Below are 22,347 nucleotides of genomic sequence, written 5' to 3'. Positions count from 1 at the left end.
GTTTCTCGGAAACCGGTGATGCTACTGATGACATGTGCAAGGTGACTCCAGTTGTCACTCATGTCATCGACACGTTCAAACAAGGCCCGGAAAATCTCGCACTCCCAGAAACATTCCTCGACCTAGTGGGTGTCATGAATGCGAGGAGTCAAAAGGTCTTGCGAGATCTCCAGGAACGAGCTGACTATACCTGTCAACTGCCTGGAGAGCTGTTGGGAAAAGCTAGACAGTTGGAGGAAGAGAGGTTGGAAAGGGAAAGAAGGACAGGGAGAGACGGCACGGGCGTGAGGACGGCATTCCCCCGCTGCGGCAATTGAGACGTATACTCCGGTATACCGACTGATGCAGGAGCGAGGCGTCTCTGCCAACAGAAAATCGGAGACTGGGAAGGTGGTGGGGATGGGTGCAAGAAGTACTATGACCAGTTGAGTTGATTCATGTCTCACTCAGGCAGCCCCACAAAGCTTAAGGTTATTTCGCAGGGTCATAAGGAAGAAAAAGATGCGCATGACGGGTGGTATCGCTGGCATATGGTGTCCGCATGGCATCTGTCTGGCGTACCAAGTCATGCCAACGTCCGAGGGGAGAGATGATTTCTTTTCTCTCCTCAAATGCTTCTTTCCTGTCCCGCCAAAGGTGAGATCCACACTTTGATGAAGAGCACACCGGATTGATATCCTTGCCGCTGTCAGGTCATAGTGTATGATTTTGCCTGTTCTCTCGCAACCTATTGCATGTTGCGTGACCCTGTTTACTTTGCCCATGTCAGGTGGGTAGTTAACTAAGTAATTATGATCTGAGGTTGATCCGGCGATGGGTACAGGTTCTTGGTCGATGAGCTCCATGCACATGGCCACACAACTTGCTCGAGGGCTGGTCGTATCAGCACGGCGATGTTCTACAGTCCCAACCTGCGCATGGTCAACTCAAATGTCGCAGAGGGTAATCATTCCGTTCTGAGACGACTACGGAAGTCTCTCTCTTACATGAACGAGGAGCATTGCTTGTGTTTCTTTGATATGGCCATACAGGCTATGAACCGAAGAGCTCTTCTCAAACATGAATGGGAAGTCCTCTATCGAGGTCTCCCTTAATGTTCAAAGTTCATATGCAACTTCTGTGATCCTCCCTCTTAGCTAGAAGTCAATCGGTGAGATAATGAGCGGGAGCATCGGGCGTCCTCGATGGTAGGATGTTTATGCCGTGCACATGTCGTAGGTAAAGTGCATTTGCCGTACATCAAATGTCTATACAACACTTGAGACACAATCATACGACTTGCGTTATACGCATACTTTATCCAATTTTAATGATGACATAAAAGGGGCTAAATCACTCTATTCTGACTAGGAGCTGCTTGCAATGGCGGAGGATGCTCCTTCTGCAGCACGAGCATTACGCCAAGCCTCTAACTCTTTCCTTTCCTCTGCCAAACGCTTTGCTTCCTCCTCATTCTTCCGAGCAAATTCCTCCAATTCCTTTTCCCTGCTATCCATTTTCGAGCGCCGCTGCGCATGCAGCTTCTTGAGCATTCTGATATGTGCACTGTGCTGAGCGCTTTGTGTAGCTTTGCGCTCATCATAACGGAAATCAGCAATTAATGCAGGAGAGACAAACTTCGGCAAGTTGGCAGAGCTGGTCGACAGTAATTATGGGTCTTGTTACGACTCGTCCCCAACAAGGTCCGGCCTTGGAGACGAGATAGAAAGCCGTATAGTTTAACTAAGCAATGAGATATATGTATGATATACCTCTTGACACTTGTCTGTTGGGTATGGTATAGGGCGGAGGTATATTCGCTTGGGAAGATCAGGCAAGCTTATATACTAGTGGAGTAAGTTTATGTCGAAGGTGGTGCAAGGTAAGACGAGAGCGAGCACTGGGAGCTCGAGGACCTTTCGCAAAGTAACTTATGAAATATTGATCTTCGAGGTGAAGAAGATCAAGATCGAGGACAGAAGAGCTCCCCTTTATATACTTCTACAGAAATCTATTTATATCCTTCGAGGTCCAACTGGAGGTCCAGCTGTCGGGGTGGCATTACTGGCGAGATTTACTGAGATACGTATGGCGGTAATCTGGATATAAATATGCGTTCATTGTTTTTATTGCGATTTCGGCGGATAGAGGGACAGCAACAGCCAACAACAAACGCAGCAGTTGTGGCAGCAGCAGGCAAACCTTTTGTTAAATATTTTTATTTTTTTAAAAAGACGGGGTTTTATTTAACTCTTCCGTCGTTAAGGTCTCGGCCCGATAACCGAGTTAGTTCGTTCGCATCGGGACTCCGTCTTACTGATTTTGCTGAATATTCGGTCCGCCGCCCCTCCACTCGTTTGCCCCTCGGCATAAGACGGTGGGACATGCAGCTTGGCCGGTTAGAAGATGTCCTCGCTGTCGCAATTCGTTAGGGGGGTAAACTTGAATCCTCATTCCACATCGATCATTACTCAGCTTAGTTCACAGTAATTGTCAAGAATAGCCAACGGTACTCAATACAAGATGCCCCGATTCCTCGTGTACGCCCCTGATCACCCTGACTATCTGGAGAAGCGACTCGCTGTTAGGACTGAGCACCTTGCAAGGGCTAAAATTGACGATAATGCTGGTATTGTCCGTGAGTCATCAACCCCCGAGGAACCATTGTAGAGTTAGTAGTGCTTATCATTTGACAGTTTACAGCGGTCCTATCCTTCCTCGCCCGGGCACGAAAGCCCGAGAAGCTTCTCTCCCTGAAGGCACCCCAAACATCGCAGGAAGCTTTATGGTATATAAGATGGACACTCTTGAGCAGGTTTGGGCTAGGCTCAAGGAGGATGTATACTGGCGAGCAGACATTTGGGACAAGGAGAGAATTATTGTTGAAGAGTTGCTTAATTGAAAGTGAGGCCATCTAATGTTCTTGATCAACAACGATCAGCTGCCGAAGTGAATAGCTTTCGCAGTACTTTTTTGATGCAATTAGAAACATGGTGTATATAAATTACTCTATGTTTATCATTTATTGTGTTCAGTTATTTGTAGGGCATAATTCCCTCTTCCGAATAAGACTTTACCTGTTGTAATGTGTCTATGGATGCATAAAGAAAAGAAGGAGACTATCGTAGAATCTAAAAGAAAGAAGCCACGCAACTCCGATCCCACCACGCCACAAACGATCTCTCCCAGAACTCCGTACCTCAGGCTCCCATCTTCTCGCTCATTCAACATTACCAAGGTGCAATCTCGCCTGCTTGCTCCATAGCTTGATCGAACATGGCTAAAGCGTCGGGTCCTTCAGCCTTGTCAGGAAGACCTGCACTCCCTAATGCACCATCAAATAATCTCTCGTTGAACATCACATGTCCAGAAGGAGTCTGCTGTCCTTCGCCAGCCCACTGTCGCATACTAGGCAGCTCCTTGTCTTCCTGCTTTTCGTGAGTAACATAGGCGCCAGCGATAATGTCTCCCGGCGCTCGCTCGGGAAGCGACCCGTTACCTGCGTGAGAAGTCTCCATAAGAGAGGAAAGGCGATACTCCGTTTGCTCTGGAACTCCTCCCTCCAAATCATAGTGAGTGGCGTAGTACTCCCCTTCAAAAGAATATCCCGCTTGCCGTTGGGCCGCCTCCGGATCTACGTTTGTCTGATCCCAATACTCCATACTTGGAGCATGCCATTCGTACCCGTTTTCGACAGCCATCATACCGTTAATGGGAGGAAGTCGGTATATATCACTTCCGTGGCCTGATGCCGTAGAAGGGGCCCCATACATCTCCCCGGAGTACCCTGCAACTTGTACAGGCCTGTTATCGAGACCATATCCTAGCTGAATGTAAGAATCCAAGGCGTATTGCATCCCTGGATGAGTATGGCCGTGCCCAACCGTCGTTCCCATGGCATCGATACCAGAATGATACCGGTAGTCATTCTCAGCTGCAGCAGTCGCAGCAGCGGAAGAAGCTAGACGGGCGTTGGCAGCATTGTAGAGAGACATGCTCAAGAGATTGGATCCCAGTAGATTTTGCCTCATCTGTTTGGCTCTAGCTTGGGCCCGTTGGGCTCTAATTGCACCCTTAGAAAGCTGTCCTGTTTCCCGGCGGCGTCTATTAGGCAAAGCAGAAGGATTATTAGTTCTTACTCTTGTAGTTTGTGTATAACTAAACTACCTTCTGCTTCCCCTGGAGCTTTCGCCATCACTCTCGCTTGCCTCACTTCGCGTAACCAGCTGCTCTTTAATTTCCTTCCCTAGCTCATTTCCTGCTTTGCCTTTGATAAGAGCTTCCGCCACGGCATCTACCTTCTCGTCTTCGGCTGGATCTTTGCGCACTCGACGACGGATAATGTCTGTTCGGCGAAAGACCGGCTGATAACGGTACCCAGGATATTTGCGCTGGTGTTCCTCTTTCTCAATGCGAGCTTGTTCCTGGAACTTTTGACGCACTTCCAGAGGCGCCTCCTTCCACATCTTGGCTGCCTACAGGACCCGCACATATATAAGGATGAAAACCCAAATAAAGTTTCAATCACTTACAACCACTGAGATGTTTTGGTGTTTAACCTCAACACTGGGAGGGATCAAGTTCGAATCGGTGATGTGCTTTCTAAACAAAATGAAGGCGTTTCTGGCCCTTTTAATGTGACCTTCCGGTTGCTAATAATACTATCAGGCTGGTTGCGTTGAATAAGTACAGTCGACATACCTTCCTTGCATGACTTTTCTTCTTCGGAGGAGGCGGCACCACGTCATCTTTTCCTCCTCCAGCTTCTAGTTCACTCTCTGAACTTGTTGAGCTTATTCCAACAACCCCGGCAATGCCATCATGATCGCTAGCGCCAGTGCTGTGTATCGATTCGATGTTCCTGTTATCGAAATTATTTGGCCATTCAACTCCCGCATGCGGTCCACCGGTAAAGGAAGAAGCTGGGGACTCGGCTTCAGAGGAAGGCGGCTGAGTAGAAGGAAGGGAAGGGAGTGTAGTGTTTAGAGGCCAGAGGTGAGCTGCAACGGTATTGGCTTGGCTGGCAGTATTTGTGAAGTCTGGTAGCCACGAAAAGTCATTTGCGGTTTCTGCACTTCCTTGAACAGCATCTTGAGTTCTACTCTGAGGAGAATCAGCCTGTTCGACGTTGAATGGGTCAGTGAGGTGCTTCAGTAAGGGGTCAATTGCGTCTTCAGCCGATAATGTCTCCGCGTAATTATGTAAGAGGATTTGGTCAGTCTTCTCTGGGGACGTCGAAATAGATTTCTCTTGGGCTTGGAGCTGAATCATGACAGCTTGTTGGGGAGGGGATGCGGAGGGTGTGTGACAATTTGATTTATCAGAAAACTGTTCGATGGTGGGAATCTGACAAGAAGAGGGAGGAGAGCTCAAAGGGGACGAAGTCTGACATCGCTTATCTGCCCGATCGTTGTTACTAACAGCCTCACCGTTGAAATTCTGAGCACTCACTATCATTCCCACCATTTAAGCTGCTCTCAACGCCAACTGAGCTGGTAATACAATGTCCAGTTGTCATTATCGTCGAGATTTTTGTGTCTAGGATAATATGTTATGATATAGTGGCAAAGGGAGTAATCGATGATCTACTGAAAAGAGCTGGAGGTTGTTCAGCAGGGCGCTTGCTTTCTCTTGCTGTTCGGTCTACTCGATACAGAATCGTAGTGTTAGTAAATATTGTGGGGTTGGTAATCCGTTCAATTACAGTCAGTTACAGTGGTAAGTGATCTTTTCTCTCAGGACATAAAATGTTTCGAAAATGAAAGGTTGCTTTCTCTGTTTATACCATCTCAATTGCTGGTCATCCCATATCAAAACCCGACTCAACAAACTTCCTTTGGGCATTCTCCCCTTTTCTCTCCACGAGCTGTGAAGGCCTATACACAAAGGATAGATTTTCCCCATATGAACAAAACCTGGAAAACCCAATATAGAACAAGGGTCTGGGAAGGAAGGAGGGTGTGTGGAGGGGCGAAGATCAAGCTAGCCGGGGGCGGAAGGGTTTCTGGGATAAAGGATCTTTTGAGGCTTTCTCGAGAGAGTGCTTGAAGAAACTGAAAAAGATCCTTTGTCCTACCAAGATAGGACCAACGTTGAACAGGATAGCAGGGTCTAGACCACATATTCTGACTAGACAAAATTGTTGCCGGAATATCAGGTTGTCACCAAGCGATGCCAAAGGTTCAACAGATAGACCGGTCATGATGGGATAAAGGACACACGGTCTTTGTTAATAGGCGCCTCCTAATAGTCATGGCTCGAATTACGAAGGCCAATGAAGGAGCGACGGCCACCGGATACTTAATAGGGAGATAATAGGGAGTACGCCGCACTATGCTTCTTAGCGGTCTGCGTACGCTTAAACTAAGGGAAATGGCAGTAGCGGATAGTCGCCGATGGCGAGATTCCTATGGCAGGACCATTTCTTGACAAAATGAGTTCTGAAAGCTTGACCCACAGTAATGCAGATCACTCAATGGTAATTAATGTCTCCAGTGACGCTGAAGAGCAAGAGCAAATGGACCAAGGCGTTCCTGGATCAAGTTACAGGCTCCTAAATTTCTATGCCCATGATAATGGAATTACGAACGGCCTTTGTCAGTTCATTGACTCTGCGGTGAACAAGGGGTTGCGTGATATTGGAAGTGCTAATCCTTTTTGCATGCCATGCAATGATTGTTTTCGTTCCACTCATTCCGTTTTTCTTCAACTTGTGGTTCGTACAAGCCTAATTCTTATTCCTGCTTTCCAATGGGAGATTCACCCTTCGCTTCAGAGTCCATGGCGACTTCAGGAACATTTGCCTTCTGTAAAGAGCACCAACGTCAGCTTATGGTTCAAATTCCAGATCTTTTTTGAATGGGATTATTTACCGCAGCTTGAACGATGCTATGCTTGATGTCCTCAGCACTAGGTGTTCCCTCCTCGGAGTCCTGCTGCTTCTGCTCAGACCCCTCTTCCTTCTTTTCTTCGGTCTTTTCCTCTCCCTTGTTGGCATCGTCGGCAGATTTCTGCACCTGGGCGGTTTCGTTGGCATTCGCACCGCCAGACTTGGCCTCAGCCTTCTGATCCTCGCTGGCCTTATCGCCCTTGCCCAACTTCTTGGAAGGGATTTCACTGGCAGGCTTATCGGCCTTGGGGTTCACGTCCTTGGGGTCGTCAGAGGCCTTGTTGGTGGACATGTCAGCATTTGTGTAGCAGATAGAAACAAACGGTAACAGAATTACAACTTACTACTGCACTCTCAATGGTGTGGCTGGACTGAAGGTTTTCTTCACCGAGGGTAGCCTTAGGTGCGTGTTCGTTGATCTCATCCTTCTCCTGAGAATGAGGCTCAACGTGCTTCGCCGCGTCTCTTCCAGATGGGAAAAGAATGAAAGCACCCTATTACCCATTATCATGTTAGCTATGTCCGGAAACTTTAGAAATTCCCTCACAAGAGTACCGAACCCAACAGCAGAGCCAATGATCCAAGGGGTATCGCTGCCAATCTTGGGTCCGGCAGAGGATGATGCGGCACGTCGAGCGACGTGGCGGGTGAGCGTGCGCGGGACGGAGAGACGGGCAGTGAAGCGAGCAGCAGTCCTGAACGACATAGCTGATGTGTTGTTTATGAGAGTAACCGGTGGATTGTGGTTCGATGAGAATGGGGTTTCTGGAAGGTGATGGAATGGGATCAACCGCTGACTGGGAACAAGGACTCGACCTGGGCGGGTGGGCGAGAAGGGCATTTATTTAAGTGGCAGCGTCATCCTCAATCATCATTTATTGGGCGGCATTGTCCGGTTAAATGACGTAATCCTCTTCCTCCAATCAGTCATCATCCTCACCCATCAGTTATCCCAGCTTCCGGTGCCTGCCTCCGTCTTCGGCCGCCTAATATCGGGTCATCAGACAGAAGAGGGCAGAGATTGACTCTTGGATGAAGAGGAAATATGACTCGACGATAGTGGAAGAATGATATGGGTGGTGGAAGCATGGAGCAACAACGCGAAAGGCTGCTCTTAATTAACTCATACATGCCCCCAGTCTGATGAAAGAGTTGTAGAGCCATAGCTGATACTCAAGTTAACGAACAAAATAAATGGGGCATGATGGTTGCTGCTGTTAAATTGGTTGCTTGAGGGGCATTCAATTTCCTGGTGGGAACAACTATAATCAGGTTTCAAGTTCCAGGCCCTTTTTGTATTCTGGGCTACTGGGCGGTGGAAGCGTGGTGGTGGGGCCTTCGTCGCAGGTGGACATGTCCGCCGGATCGTCATCACTCCTCGTACTATTATGTTGTTCATTCTCGCGCAACAAGTGCATTCCGTTTAACAAGTTCACAACTGGGCAAGTACCATCGAGCAGCATCTTGCACTATAGCCAATGGGAGTTCACAGGTAGACCCAAATATGGACAGTAACGCAGAGGCAGGTCCCTCCACACTGCGTCCACATCGATCATCGCCGCCCTCGACACCGACACCTTTAACGCCTACGTCTGTTAGAGCGAAACGACGTTCATGGTTCGGTTTGGCTTCTCCAGTGATCCCACTTTCGAAAGAAAAGGCAAAAGATAAGCGCCGTGGAAGCTCTAACGGCACTGAGGAATTAGAGCTCGGCCCAGTATCGAACGGGCGGGACAATGAGACCGTGAAAGGAGGTAGACGAGAGGATGCGCACGAGGAAGAGCTGAGAGAGAGAACAGGGCACGAAGGCGACGATTTGCTAACGATTGATGGGGATCTGGAAAAGACTGTTAAAAAGAAAAAGCGAAAGTCTGGTGGTGCCGACGAGCCCCTGGTACTGAGGATGGAAGATTTGGGTCATAAAACACCTGCGAGAACGATGTCTGAAAAGACGTTAACGGTAAACGATGTGATGAAAACAGTAAGTCATCTAACATTTAACCACCCTTAATCCTGGTTCATCTGCTGACATACCTCTTACAGCCACATGCGTTAACTACATGGACTTTCTCTCGCACGGCGAGCGACCGCGATCCTTTCAGCACCCCTGATCTACCGTCAAATCCAGGACCCGACAGCTCACTTTTCAACAAACTTGAGGAGGAGCTTCTCCTCAACCCAGCACCAAGATCCTCATCCCTAAATTCGGTACCATCTCCAATTACCTCTTCCCATAGAGATAAAACTCAACCCCCTTTACCTGTCGGCATGGACAGACCGTTGCCGCCGTTGCCGCCCCCAACACCTGATAGTAAGGGATTGAAAGAGCCTAAAGCTCCTTCCGAAATTTTTATCACCCCCAGCAGTCCACAAGAACCCAAGACTACCAGAAGAGCACATGAAGAGCGGCGTAGCAGGTCTATTTCGGGACGGCCCAGAAGCCATTCACGAGGCAGAGCTTCCAGCGCAGAGCCCTCAAAACCTCTTGGTTTGGGATTACCTTCAGTCATCTCGGGAAGATCTCGGTCTGTATCGCGCTCACGGCCATCTTCCAGATCACCTTCTGTATCTGTTCAAAGCCCGTCCCCTCCGCCCGTTCCCTTAAAACCGCAATCAGTATCGTCGCCATTTCCATCTCGTCCGGGGACTCCCAATCATAAAATTACTTTTGCAGAGCCCGAAGTCACAAAACCACAAGGTTTGCAAAAGGAAGATGAATCTGACAAAAAGACAAGAATCAAAAGAGCGAGAAGTTTATCGGGATTGTTTGGCAAATCACCGCCAGTGGTATTATCCGCCAAAATGGGGGATCCCGTCCAAGATGATGACCAGAAGAATGGAGAAGAGGAGACAAACGGTGATCAAGGAGGCGGCGGAAAGCTTGGGGTGCTAGAATGGTTAGGAGTGAAAAAGACTGTGAGGCGAAAAGCTTCAGAGACGAGGCTCAGGGAACCGGCAAGTGAGCTGGATGACGTCCAGAACGTTGCTGGTGATACATCTAGATTCCCAGAAGATCAGGCTCCTAACAAGGGAAATATAGACCTAGTCAGTGAGGGTGATCAGTACAACGGACAAACCGACCTTCCACCCCCTCCTACTACTAACGCACCACATGGTACTCCCAAGAGATTGAATAGCTTATTCGCTCGCCGATCATCTGCGAAAAACGAGGAAGAAGCAGAGCCGCTGTCAATTATGGTTGTTCCTAGGGCTATTCATAGCTCTGAATGTTCGACACGCCCGCTGACGAACGCTTCCCAATCTTCTCTACAAGTTCCTGCCGTCGATCCATTCTCACCTGATGGAAGCAACACATGGACATCCAGTCCAGGCATTGAGATTGAAGAGATGGTCTTCAGCCCTGGTAGTAGTGCTCATTGGGGACCTGGGATACGCCCTTGGATGGAAACAAGGCAACATAACGTCACTTCGAGGTCGTCGTTATCTTGCGCTCTGGATACGCCAGTGCAAAAGTCCGAATCTTCCAAAGCGCCTGCTAAAGCACAGGGAGGGCGAGTCAGGTCATTTTCTGATGGGCCTTTGCCACAACAACCACCCGATCACTCTCCAGCTCCCTCTCAACCTGCCTCAGATAGTCCTTCTCCCTCTCCCTCAACGGGCCTCAAAACACCTGTACGACCCAGAATGGACAGCAGGACAGGCTCCAGCAACTCAGCGATCATAGGGAGAATGAAAAGTGTGTTCTCCAAGTCCTCAAACCGGAGCAGGAGTAACAGTCTTTTACGCCAGGATGCCAGCGATGTTGACGAGTTTGGGGGAGTGGCCAGCCAACGTATGCGACTCTCGGCGTCGGCCTCTTCTATGAGGCCTTATGATACCGCGGGAGGTCACGTCATAATGGAGGACAGCGTCCATCTGGAATCACAGCAGGAAAAAAATAATACAGTTGGAAGAGTGTCAAGTTCGTCAATGACACCTTCTCTTTCATCCAATGCGTCTTCTACGAAACATTCAGTCCTCGGAGATCCTCTTCATACCCACAAAATAGCATCACGTCGAAGCAGAGCTCGAGCGTCAACTGTATCTCTTGCGCCAACTTCGTACCATTTTGCGCCGCCTTCGCCAAGCACTTTTCCCATCTCTGCAACGCCACCTCGCCGCCAAAGCACAATACGTCGTCTTTCTAATGGACTATTTGGATCAGCATCCTCGTCGCCCCAACATTCTGCTCTATTTCCTCTTCCGCCTAGATCCAACGGATCTACTTCGTCAGTAGCTACAGGTGCGCAGATATCTGGTCAAGGCTGGGAGGATGGGTCCACTGGAGTGTTAAGTCCCGGTGCTAGCCCAAGGCCCAGCTTAGGTAGTCTAGCCGTTAAGACCAATGCTATGAAACAAGCTGATGTACCGGAAGGAGAAGAATCGCCCAGGGAATGGTTGGAGAGGGCTCTCAGTGCTGTTGGGAGGTGCGAAATAGCCAATGTGCTGGCGTCTAGGTGAGCTACTTTACTTCCTCGGTCAAATACTCACCAAAGCTGAACTGGAATATAGCGGCGATGCTCTTCACGTGGAAGCATTACAGATGTTCATGTCAACGTTCAACTTCACTCATAACGCTCTGGACGTCGCTTTGAGGAAACTGCTTATGCGAATCTCTCTTCCGAAAGAGACACAGCAGATCGATCGTGTAATTGAAGCGTTCGCAAAACAATATGAAAGGTGTGAGCCCGGTCTCTTCGGCGAAAAAGGTAAGTAAGGCCATGTTATTTCATATGACAACTAACAGGTCTTCCAGACAACGCATATGTCCTTGCATTCTCGATGATGATGCTTCACACCGATGCCTTCAATAAGCATAACAAGAATAAGATGTCCAAGGCAGATTATGTGCGCAATTCACGCATGGAAGGCGTGCCATCTTTCGTGCTAGAAGCTTTCTATGACAATATCACGTTTACTCCGTTTGTCTTCATTGAGGACGACTCTGATCTGAAGCGCACATCTGGTCGTACAACTCCGTTGAATTTTGGGCCGTCTACTCCGACGTTCTCTGCCTTCTTGAACGGCTCTAATCCTCCCAGCAAGTCCTCCAACAAAATTGACGTGTACGATCTTATCGTGCGAGATATGCTTGATCAATTGAGAGTTGATGTGGAGAAGGAAATACCGGCTGAAAATCCATTTTCTTGTCTTGGAACTAGACCAATCCTTGATTTCGAAGGGTTGAGCAAGGCTTTTGCTTCTGCGCATAGCCTTTCAATTCCTGTACCCCAGCAGAAGACAGCAAGGAGGAACACACTCGTAACATCAGGAAAGAAGCAAGCGGCGAAACAAGAGAAGGGGTTGGACATGGCTCTGCGAGTAACAAAAGTCGGGCTAATATCTCGAAAAGGTTAGTGGTGGTTGGTTATTTTCAGAGCACGGGAGGGAAAAGGATAAAACTGATTCTGCCTTCTCAGATGAAGCTTTTAGCGAAACGGGCAAGAAAAATCGCAAATGGAAATCTTGGAGCGTTATCCTCACTCAATCACAGCTACTTTTTTTTAAAGACCCTATGTGGGCTTTGACACTGCTTGAGCAAGCTAGGGCGACATCGGAAAATGACAAGGATGGTCAACTGCTCCTCCCACGAATGGCTTCTTTCAAACCAGATGAAGTATTCCCCGTCAAGGACTGCATTGCAGTTTTCGACAAGAGTTTCACTGCTGTGAGTGTATCAAAGTCTAATCCGGAAATGCTGACGTGTTTCAGTATCCAAACACCTTTCGTTTCGTTATCTCTCAGCACCAACAATATCTTATGCAAGCTCGGGACGAACTTGAGATGAATGAGTGGATCACCCTCATCAATTACGCCTCAGCTTTTAAAAGTGCCGGTATCAAGATGCGACGTGGAACAATGCGCAAGGACCAAGCGGTATTGGCGGGCGCTGCTGCTGCTGCGTCTCATAGAAGGGACATGCGTGAGGACCGTTATGATTCTTCGGACGGAGCATCTACCCCAGGACGAGTTGCTGTATTTAGGGGCGTGGACCAAACGAGTCAAGAAAAAACACCGGCCCACCTAAAAGGTGATGGTGTCAGAGGCGTAGATATTGACGGTGCCAACGACAGTTTGCAGGAAGGTGAGCAACTGGAAGAGGTATTCGGCGTCGTCAAAGCGGAGCTGGCGGCTGGTAGAGGAGGCGCAAAGACTGTGGGCACGGCTAGGCAGCCAGATAGGTCTTACAGCCATGCTTCCCGTTTAGCCATTATCCAGGTAATTCCCTCCGCAAGCAACCATATGCAGTAACGCTGACAATTCTCTTTAGAACCATCTTCGAATTCTTCGTGAGAAGGTGGTACCGATTGAATCCTCCATTCAATCCTCTCTCTTGCTTGCTCGCAACGTCAACATCCTAACTCCTTTTCAAAAGTCTACTCGTGACCGTCTTGCTTCCACTATTCCTTCATTGGCTCGGCGCACCAGGACTGAACGCATCTTCCTCTCAAAGGTGCAATTTTGGATTAATGTCCTCGAGTATGAAGCGGATCGCGCTGAACGAGAGTGGAAAGAAGTGCGACACCTGGCATTACAGGCAGCAGCAAGAAGTATGCGTGAAGATAGAGTTAGTGGTGTTGTTGAGGACGTCGCAAGAGATGAGGAGGGCGGAGATCGCGGCGTACCAGTCCTGTCTCTCCCTAACAGCGGGGATGAAGATGTGGAAAACGAGGCAACGCATTTGAGCATGAGCCCAGGAGAACTGCCAATCATGTTTCGAAGACCAAGCAATGGACCCGATAATGCTAGGTATCCTACTTCTCGTGATACAAGCTCTAGTCGCGTTGCCAGCCTCCTTGAAGAAAGGGGAGGGGATAGACGTCAAACTGTTTCATCCGACTACTGGCTCAGTCCACATGAGACTGAACGGCGGTCGAGTGATGTGGAAAGTGCCCATTCAAGAACCGGTACTCCAGACATGGGTCTTAACGGATATGACGGCTCAAGGAGGGAGCGAAAAGATAGCGAAGCAGGGCGATCGAGTGGTCGAAACACGCCAATGATGTTTGTCATGGAAAGCCCGATGGAAATTGGATACGAAGAGATAAACCATGAAAGGTTTTTCGAGTATACACCTGTCAACCCCCAGAATGGAAAAGAGACTGGGAAGAAGAATGAATCGAGAGACAGTTGTGAGGAAGGAAAGAAAGAAGAGGCGGAGGATTGGCAAGATACGAAAGCTGCGAAAAAAGTGTCGCTAGTGCGGCCAGGCGAGATGAGTGATTGGGAGAGCATGCGCAAAGTCAGCCCTGGAAACAAAGGTTAGGTGAACAAATCGACAGTTTTGTATCATAGTCACGAAAGGAGATGTCTTACGATAATCACACATATATATCTGTCTACGACGAGGTATATCAGGCATATCATCACGCATGGGTGCAAAAGATCGTAGTGACATTATAGTTATAGGTTGTCATGCTTTTTTTTTTCATGAATATGTTGTTAGAATGCCACGATATGCAGCAGGCTATTATTATTCTCGGCGACCGATCTTGCAGGGCTACCGGACTTTTGACTTTCCAAGAACAACGTCGAACGGAGATCGTATGGACTCCATAAGTTCCTTCTTCAACCGCGTCGAGCGTCAAGACCCTGTTCATTCGTCTCGTCATTATTACTGCTATGTACATCAATACATATTCCCTTGGCCCAGCTTTTCCTACTAATATCATTATCATCCACTGTAGTGTATAGCATACCTTTTCAACATACCAGCGAAAGGCTGAATTTATTATCCCTCTTTGGTCCACAGACTGCAGAACCATCCATATAACCTCCTGGTACCATGCCCAAATCCGATTTTGAACGGCTGGCTGAGTGGAGGACACTCGGTGCGAGACATTCTGAAGAGACTGTACAGCTCGCTAAGCGAGTCTTGTTAAGCGGTAATGCTGGAGATCAAGGTGAAGACTAAATCGTGTTTGTGCTGTTGTTCCGGGCTGATAGCATCTTTCAGAATGGGCCATCAGGGAACAACTCGCCATCGCTGCTCTTGATCTGGGTCAGACATTGTTAGCCTCAGTAAGCATCCCCGGCTGTTCCAGAAAATATGCCAGGGTCTAATGAATCATTTGTAGGAGCAAATTGAGACGCTGTATGGGAAGTTTCCTGGCTCACCTCGAGTGCGGATTCTGGATGGGTTGAAATTTGAGGCCGATGGAGACGTCTCGCGGGCTAGGGCGGTATATGAGGCCCTTTTGAAGGAGGACGAGACAAACATTGTGAGTACCCCATAGTGCAAGCAGACTACATATCTGATGTCTTCGTTTGTTCACATAGACTGCCCATCAACGTATCATATCTCTTGCTCTCCCATCCCTTTCCGCTATTCCTCTGCTCCTCTCTTATCTTGATGTTTTCTATTCCGATCCCGCCGCTTGGTCATTATTGGCAGATTTGTACTCCGAACAAGGTCTTTATTCTCAAGCACTCGGTGCTTTGGGACATTTATCCGTCATAAATAGCTGGGATGACGGTGTAGTCAGACGTTGCGGTGAAGTGGCGTATACTTTGGGGTGAGTTTTATATATTGTGTACATACGTGCCATATCTAACTAGGATATCACAGGGATTATCATTTGGCTTTGAAGCATTTCCTTAGAGCATCCGAAATGCAAGGCGGCAAGGAAACTAATGTGAACACGCGTCGTACAAGAACGTGGTGGGGAATCAAGTTGGTACGTCCCAATATCTGCCAGTTTGTATCCAATGGACTCATTCGACTTAATACAAGGCTATTCAACGGTTATTGGACTCTCCAAACTTAGAGACTTCTGTTCCCGCGGATCTTCAAACGTCTGAAAAACATTTGCGACTGTTGGATGAGCTGGCGACAGAGCGGCTATTAGACGCAGGAGGCCAAGGACTTGACGTGCGTCGGAAAGTCCTCGGCGAGAAAGCTTTGAGACGATGATAGAAAATCCTTCAATCATTTTTTAAGGGAAGTAAAAGTTGGAAGTCCTGATGTGATATACATACATGTAGTTCATATATAGGTTATGAAGGTTGCATAATCAACCAATGTATATGGATGGAGCTTGACAACCCTGGGCATTCTACCGAGATTACGCCAAACAAAGTTGGAAACATCAGAAATTATCGAGCCGTATTTTCCAAACTCTTACAATCCCATCCATTGAGCCAGAGGCATCTCTCTCTTTGTGTATCATAGACAGTACTGTAGACTATATCTCATTATTGAGCCTTTTTTCCTATCAATCAAGTCGGGATGATCACTGTCAATGAAAGATGAAGACAAACAGTGTCATCGGGAAGCAGGTCTTCATCCGGCTGAGGTAGTCTCCATACTCGAAGCGTGGCATGCCCTGACCCGGGCACAATCAGGGGCGCATCTGGCTGATGGGTCTGTGTCTTTCGTCCCAAGCCGGCTCTACAATTTGCACACACGTGACGGTATCCGTGTGCCCTAGGAATGCATATAGGCTGTCCTCATTCCTAAGTTCTACGCCCTGCTATTTCTGTTGGTGGAGCCGCTCACGAGAGTAGCGTCCTCGAATTGAAAAGACCAAACGCCACATTTGCCCCAGCAGTACCGCAATTGACCATGCTGATTACACCGTGATCCGACGCAGCTACACTTTTGTCTTCGTTACATTGGATACTGGGATAACATTCGCAGGGGCTTCTCCAACAAATGCGCGGTGCTTGCGCGGTGCACAGCACCGCTCTATTTCACCGTCGGATTGACCTTGACGTTGGCCCTGAATGAACATGGAAAACGAAACTGGTCGTTGCATCGAGTCGGAGTCCGGGAGCGAGAGCGACTTGCTGCTTTGGTTCAGAGTTGGGACGTACAAGTGGGATCCTGTGTTCGAAAGTCAGGAAATTATAACTTGAGAACGCACATTGAACAGAATATGAACCGATGTGTGACGAATAAATGATGTTTTGAGTGGTGAGTGATAGCCGGCGGCCGGGAATGGGCGTTGGGCGCGTATGTGTGCAGGCATATCCGTCATCTATCCTCCCATGTCCAACTCCACTCTGCTTAGCGTATTACTCTGTTCCCACACCCACCAGCATGTCCGATCCTCAATTTGACATATCCCACCTATCTGCAGCTGCAATTTCCATAGAAGGCAGGCATTTTATCGACTCGCACGGGAGAGTCTTACACCTGCGGGGTGCCAACGTTTCCGCTGCAAGCAAAGTGTGAGTCCGCGTGCATCATTGTTTCTTATGAACGCGTTGCTCTTTGTTGCTCCTCCAAAAGTTGTTAATCGTCCATGTTATGGGTAGACCTGCGTTCCCTGCGCCTAAAATTCACGATCATGCGCAGGCCAATTATGTCGGAAGGCCGTTCCCGCTGGAGGAGGCTGATGAGCATTGGGCGAGGCTCAAATCATGGGGTTTGACATTTGGTACGTTACTGATTTGGAGGCATTATACCATCGCTGAACTATGTTCGTATTCCTAGTCAGGTTAACCGTAACTTGGGAAGCGCTCGAACACAAGGAAAGGTGAGATCCTAATTTCAGCCGGCCGAGTCGTTTCTGAATGAAATCTAGAGGTGTCTATGACGAAGATTATCTTGCGTACTTGAGGGCGTTGCTTCAAAGCATGGAGCCTTATGGGCTCGTCGCATACATTGTAGGTGCCATACGTCTCTCAAGGCAAATACTCACCATGCCTTGTATCTGTTTAGGCTCTTCATCAAGATGTATGGTCAAGATACTGCGGAGGAGTAAGATTCTGGCGTTACAGTATTAATCTTCTCGTATTTCTGACGTGATTTCAGTCTGGGGCACCCGGATGGACGCTAGAAGCGGCGGGGTTTGACCTTTCAAATGAGGGCGAGAATTTGTCCTTGTCTGGTGCCGCCTTCCTTGACGGCATCAAGAGTGGAAGGCTCGCAGGAGAGAGGGGCTTATGGCCAACTGGTGGGTACATCCTCCAATGACTTGCCAAGTCATCGTTGATATGTTATCTGTAGGCTACCAAAAGCTGGCTGCGGCTACTATGAAGTAAGTTATTTGTTATATAACACTCAAAGGCCCATATTGAAAAGTTATAGTACTTTATTTTGGGGTGGAGAGACGTTTGCGCCTTCGCTCAGAGTATCCGCCCAAATTGATGGGAAATGGGTGTCTCGCAACATCCAGGTATACTTACAAGACGCCTTCCTTGCTGCTACCGCCAAGCTTGTGAAGGCCGTAGGTGATCTTGAGACAGTCGTCGGTTTTGAAGTAAGGCAAAATTGTTTCACTTGTGCATATTTGACTGACCATCGTGCGTAGCTTATGAACGAACCCCATCCTGGGTTCATTGGTATCCAATCTATTCACGAATGGGTCCGTCTGACAGTCGAAAGTTACCAATTGTAGCTGACAGCAGCGAACAGGACTATACTACTGATCTTCATTTGGGTCAATTCCCCTCTCCGCTTCAATCATTCTCTATGGGTGCCGGCCACCCCACTCCCAATGTACCTGTTTATACTCGTTCTTTCCCTTTCCCAACCCGTATAACATCTCACGTGACGGCCAACCCTGAAGGAGCTTGCGCCTGGGCAAGTAAGGAATGCCCTTGGGAGAAGCATGGTGTTTGGCGGTGGAGTGAAGCAAGGCAGGAGGCTGCTGCTTTGCAGCAAGACTACTTTGTAAAGAACCGGGATGGAGGCAAGGTTGATTTTTACGAAGACTTTTATTTCCCATTTGTGAGAAAGTGGGAGCAAGTGGTCGAAGAGAATACTTCCTCAACCAAGGGATTGAAAGCCAGAATGGTGGAAGCAATTCCCAACGAGCTTTGCCCAGAGTGGAAAGAGGAGTCGCGGCCCAAGAATATGGTCTATGCGCCTCATTGGTATGATCTAAACACATTGTTCAAGAAGAAGTTTGGGTTTATGTCAGTTAATGTTCAAGGCCTTGCTCGGGTGCGTACAATCTTAGTTTATTACGGAGATACAGCTGATACCTTCTGTCAGGGCATGTTTATTCTTCGAGCGCTGTATTTTGGTACTGCTGCCGCCAAAGCCAATTATGCTCTTCAGATAAAGACCATCGTCCTTGCTGCTCGACTTAAACTTGGGCCCGTACCTGTGATCTTTGGTGAATGCGGTGTTCCCATGGACATCAAGTAAATGATTCTTCCACCGTTTGCGAAACTTCGAATGTTAGCTGATTAATGCCATAGCAATGAGGAAGCCTTTAGGACGGGAGACTGGAAATGGCAAGAACGGTCTATGGATGCTGTTATTTCTGCGATGGAAGGCGCATTAATGGGATTCAAGTAAGTAGTTCTGTGCATCATAACGTAAGGGCGGCTAACGATACACAGTTTGTGGACCTACAATCCTGCCAATCGCGACGATATTGGTGATGATGTGAGTCTCTTTTCTGCCTGAATTTTAAATGGAAATGCTAATATTATTCAGTGGAATGCGGAGAATTTTTCCTGGTATTCAGAAAGTAATCGCACCAAGCTCCTTCAGGATGCCGAAAAAAGCTCCGACTGTCTTGACGTTGGAGCTCGTCTGTTGAATGTTATTGTTGTCAGTCTCTTTTATAGTTCTCATCTAACCGAAAAGCTAACTTATAGGCAGCGCCCTTACCCGATCGCCACCGCTGGTAACCCAACTTCTCTTGCTTACGACGCAAACGCTTGTACTTTTACATATCGTTTCCGATCTCCTTTGAGGGTGTCAACCGCGGCTCCCACTCCCGAAGAATACACCGAGATCTTCCTTCCTCGTCGCGTATTCCGAAAAGAGTCCACAGAATGGACAGTCACAGCTGGGGGCAAAGTCCATGTTGACTGGGAGAAAGAGCGAGCATTCGTGTGGTTCGAGGACTCAAGTTTGACGGCAGCAAGCATCAAGGAAGACACGAGGTCGCGCCGAATCGATATTTGGGTAACAGGCCAAAAGGTAGAGGAAAGTTGGTCCACTGCACAAATCCTGGTGACAGTGGCGATCTTGCTGCTGGGTGTGCTGGTGGCATATTACGCACAGCTCTACGAATGGGAGAAAGATAAGACGATCTTCCAACACCTGAGGGAGACCAATGGAATGTAGATTTTCATACAATGTGATATATGTATCATTTTATTGCACATATAATTCACTCGTCCAAAAACCCAATTTATGGGATGAGCAAACCATATCTAACCATTTATGCTTTATCCCCCTCAATGATATGCAAACAGCTCTCAATGACGCCCATAGCCTTGTCGCACTCCTCCTTGCTCACAACCAGGGCAGGGACAAGCCTAACGGCATCCTTGCCGGCTGTCAGAAGCAAAACACCCCTCTCCCTAGCAAGCTTGACAAGCTCTCCTGGTTTGCTCTCGTCCTTGAATGCGATACCCCTGATCAAACCCCTTCCTCGAATCTCCTTGATCAGACTAGGAAATAGCTGGGGTAACTTTCCAGCTTTCTTCCCAAGGTAAGCACTTGTGCTTTGAAGATTATCGAGGAACGCGGGAGCAGAGAGACGTTCGAGCACATGGACACCCATCGCACAGGCAAGAGGCTGCCCACCAAAGGTGGTACCATGCATACCGGGGGAGATGGCGTTGGCAATTTTGGAGCGGACCATGATAGCTCCAATGGGGAAACCGTTGGCGAGGGGTTTTGCCATAGTGACAATGTCTGGCTGGGCCGCGGCAGGGAAGCTGGAGTGGGCCCACATTTCACCAGACCTAAAGAGGCCGCACTACGTCGCAAGTGTTAGAGTCAAGAATGATTTCCTAAAGCTACTGCTTACGCACCTGAATCTCATCGTAGATCAAAACAGCGCCAACCTCCTTGCACCTTTTCCCAAGCATTTCAAACCATTCCTTCTTCCCCTCACCAACACCACCTTCACCCTGGATAGGTTCCACGATAACACCGCATGTCTTTTCGTTGACAAGGTCCTTGAGCCTCTCTTCGGACATGTCATTGTACTCTCCAACCTTGACACCGGGAATCAGAGGGGCAAAAGGGGCTTGGTACTTGGGATTGGGGGTGCATGAGAGAGCACCAAGTGAACGGCCGTGAAAGGCATTGGAGAAGCAGACAATGTCACTTTTGTCCTCAGCAATTGTCTTGCCGTAGGCTCGTGCAAATTTTAGAGCACCTTCATTTGCTTCTGTACCAGAGTTGGAGAAGAAAACTCGGCCGCCCTTGTCTTCTCCTTCGGCCTTGCCGAGACCCAGGCCGCCATGGGTTCGAGTATTTTCTATCAGGGACTTGGCGAGTTCTCCAGCATGCTCGTTCCAGTAGACATTGCTCGCGTGCCCGATCTTCCCTGCTTGCTCGGCCATCACGTTGTTGACACCCTGGTCGGAGTGCCCCAAAGCAGTGACAGCGATACCGGCTGTGAAATCTAGGTAATCTTTACCGCTGGTGGAGGTGAGAGTGCATGAAGAGCCGTGCGAGAAGAGAATGGGGGGCCGTACATAGGTGTTGAGGAGGTACTTAGAGTGTTCTTGGATAAGGGATTGGGTGGGGGCAGGAGCGGTATCGGGATGTGTGACTTGGAGGTAGGCCAAGTTCGGCTGAAAAGGGTTAGGAAGGGCTAACGAGGGGGTCGGGAGTCATACCTTGAGCTCTGTGGCGTAGCCCCTGGAGAGAGGGGCTGCGCATTTTGTGCGGCAGATACGAAACAGGCGAACGGACATGATGCGGGGCAGGGAAGAGATGAGGATTCAGGCTTAATTGAAAGGGGAGGAGATATATAAGAGTATCATTTCAATATTCGACTCCGACTAACATTTCCTATCAACGGAATCAAAATTTCAACTGAGTCGAGATAACAATTGAAGCGAAGCCCATAGTAACGAACTAGTACCCGTCCGTGCAGCAGAATACGAACCATATAGCTACCAGCAAGGTTGGGTATGCATGCATACAACATCATCTACACCGCCCTGTCAAGGTAGTCAAGCGGTCTCGTTTGGCACGTCAGCCTCTCCCTCTTCTCTTCATCCAAAATCAGCGACCCAAGCGCATCTCCCACCGCATCGTCCTGCATCTGGTCAGCCAAGTCCTTTTCTCTTGTTAGAACTCACTTCGCCGGCTTTCCAACCGTAGCCCACCCAGCTATCCTCGTCCTCCTTGATGGCCATGGCCCACATCTTATTTCTAAAATCCTTGATGGATCCGGTGCCATCGTTGTCCTCTTCGTCCAGAACACGACGTGGTTTAGCGACGGGGGCAGGTGCGACCTTTTTCTTCTTAGGCGCCTCCTCTTCATCGGAATCTCCGGCGCCGTTGACAGTGCCATTTGCTAATCGACGGGACCGTGATTTCTGGTCGACGTCGTCGAGATATCCGAGCGAGGTTCGAAATTGCAATACACGGGAGATTGGATGGAGATGCAAAGCCCCTGTTAGAGCGTCAGTACACATCAGTCCATAAAAACACATGCACTTGCCATCTCGGACCACCCCAGAGTAGTACCCTGTGGCATTGGGCACTAATTCACTCCTCAATCTCATCTTGTCACCCCATTTTTCTTCCTTCTTCTTTGGAGCCT

At 48.6% G+C, this 22,347-nt stretch overlaps 8 protein-coding genes across 8 annotated transcripts in view; 4 read left to right on the top strand and 4 right to left on the bottom strand.

The window, feature by feature from the left end:
* Positions 1–2,502: 2,502 nt before the first annotated feature.
* On the top strand, positions 2,503–2,881 carry CNBA5890 (hypothetical protein; the record flags this gene model as incomplete). Its single annotated transcript, XM_772618.1, has 2 exons — positions 2,503–2,617; positions 2,676–2,881. The coding sequence occupies 2 exons, from the start codon at positions 2,503–2,505 to the stop codon at positions 2,879–2,881; spliced, it is 321 nt and encodes a 106-aa protein (XP_777711.1).
* Positions 2,882–3,209: 328 nt separating this feature from the next.
* CNBA5880 (hypothetical protein) lies at positions 3,210–5,250 on the bottom strand (the record flags this gene model as incomplete). Its single annotated transcript, XM_772617.1, has 4 exons — positions 3,210–4,083; positions 4,147–4,454; positions 4,512–4,631; positions 4,681–5,250. The coding sequence occupies 4 exons, from the start codon at positions 5,248–5,250 to the stop codon at positions 3,210–3,212; spliced, it is 1,872 nt and encodes a 623-aa protein (XP_777710.1).
* Positions 5,251–6,713: 1,463 nt separating this feature from the next.
* Positions 6,714–7,574, bottom strand: CNBA5870 (hypothetical protein; the record flags this gene model as incomplete). The annotated part of the gene is made up of 4 exons (XM_772616.1): positions 6,714–6,785; positions 6,852–7,145; positions 7,213–7,362; positions 7,416–7,574. The coding sequence occupies 4 exons, from the start codon at positions 7,572–7,574 to the stop codon at positions 6,714–6,716; spliced, it is 675 nt and encodes a 224-aa protein (XP_777709.1).
* Positions 7,575–8,372: 798 nt separating this feature from the next.
* CNBA5860 (hypothetical protein) lies at positions 8,373–14,135 on the top strand (the record flags this gene model as incomplete). The annotated part of the gene is made up of 8 exons (XM_772615.1): positions 8,373–8,849; positions 8,912–9,857; positions 9,909–11,325; positions 11,381–11,577; positions 11,625–12,221; positions 12,289–12,536; positions 12,581–13,087; positions 13,140–14,135. 8 exons carry the CDS (start codon positions 8,373–8,375, stop codon positions 14,133–14,135), a joined length of 5,385 nt encoding a protein of 1,794 aa, XP_777708.1.
* A 519-nt stretch (positions 14,136–14,654) lies between these two features.
* CNBA5850 (hypothetical protein) lies at positions 14,655–15,782 on the top strand (the record flags this gene model as incomplete). Its single annotated transcript, XM_772614.1, has 6 exons — positions 14,655–14,772; positions 14,826–14,890; positions 14,947–15,090; positions 15,149–15,384; positions 15,438–15,546; positions 15,603–15,782. 6 exons carry the CDS (start codon positions 14,655–14,657, stop codon positions 15,780–15,782), a joined length of 852 nt encoding a protein of 283 aa, XP_777707.1.
* A 1,128-nt stretch (positions 15,783–16,910) lies between these two features.
* Positions 16,911–19,901, top strand: CNBA5840 (hypothetical protein; the record flags this gene model as incomplete). The annotated part of the gene is made up of 15 exons (XM_772613.1): positions 16,911–17,041; positions 17,129–17,250; positions 17,307–17,349; positions 17,398–17,479; positions 17,535–17,573; positions 17,628–17,769; positions 17,823–17,853; positions 17,904–18,075; positions 18,127–18,180; positions 18,231–18,761; positions 18,813–18,964; positions 19,022–19,117; positions 19,166–19,211; positions 19,263–19,379; positions 19,431–19,901. The coding sequence occupies 15 exons, from the start codon at positions 16,911–16,913 to the stop codon at positions 19,899–19,901; spliced, it is 2,229 nt and encodes a 742-aa protein (XP_777706.1).
* Positions 19,902–19,998: 97 nt separating this feature from the next.
* CNBA5830 (hypothetical protein) lies at positions 19,999–21,490 on the bottom strand (the record flags this gene model as incomplete). Its single annotated transcript, XM_772612.1, has 3 exons — positions 19,999–20,541; positions 20,597–21,367; positions 21,413–21,490. The coding sequence occupies 3 exons, from the start codon at positions 21,488–21,490 to the stop codon at positions 19,999–20,001; spliced, it is 1,392 nt and encodes a 463-aa protein (XP_777705.1).
* Positions 21,491–21,729: 239 nt separating this feature from the next.
* The window catches only part of CNBA5820 (hypothetical protein), a gene marked incomplete at both ends in the record, with an annotated part of 1,171 nt that continues 553 nt past the window's right edge, over positions 21,730–22,347 (bottom strand). The window contains 2 exons of the mRNA XM_772611.1: positions 21,730–21,837; positions 21,881–22,347. The exon at positions 21,881–22,347 is cut by the window's right edge and continues 553 nt beyond it. Of these exons, the coding sequence (XP_777704.1) occupies positions 21,730–21,837; positions 21,881–22,347 (575 nt within the window). The remainder of the gene's footprint in view (positions 21,838–21,880) is intronic.

Source organism: Cryptococcus neoformans, chromosome 1 (genome assembly GCF_000149385.1).
Source record: "Cryptococcus neoformans var. neoformans B-3501A chromosome 1, whole genome shotgun sequence".
In the NCBI taxonomy this organism is placed as follows: domain Eukaryota; kingdom Fungi; phylum Basidiomycota; class Tremellomycetes; order Tremellales; family Cryptococcaceae; genus Cryptococcus; species Cryptococcus deneoformans.
The sequence above is the reverse complement of the archived record's forward strand: the minus strand, read 5'-3'. Positions and strand labels throughout refer to the sequence as shown.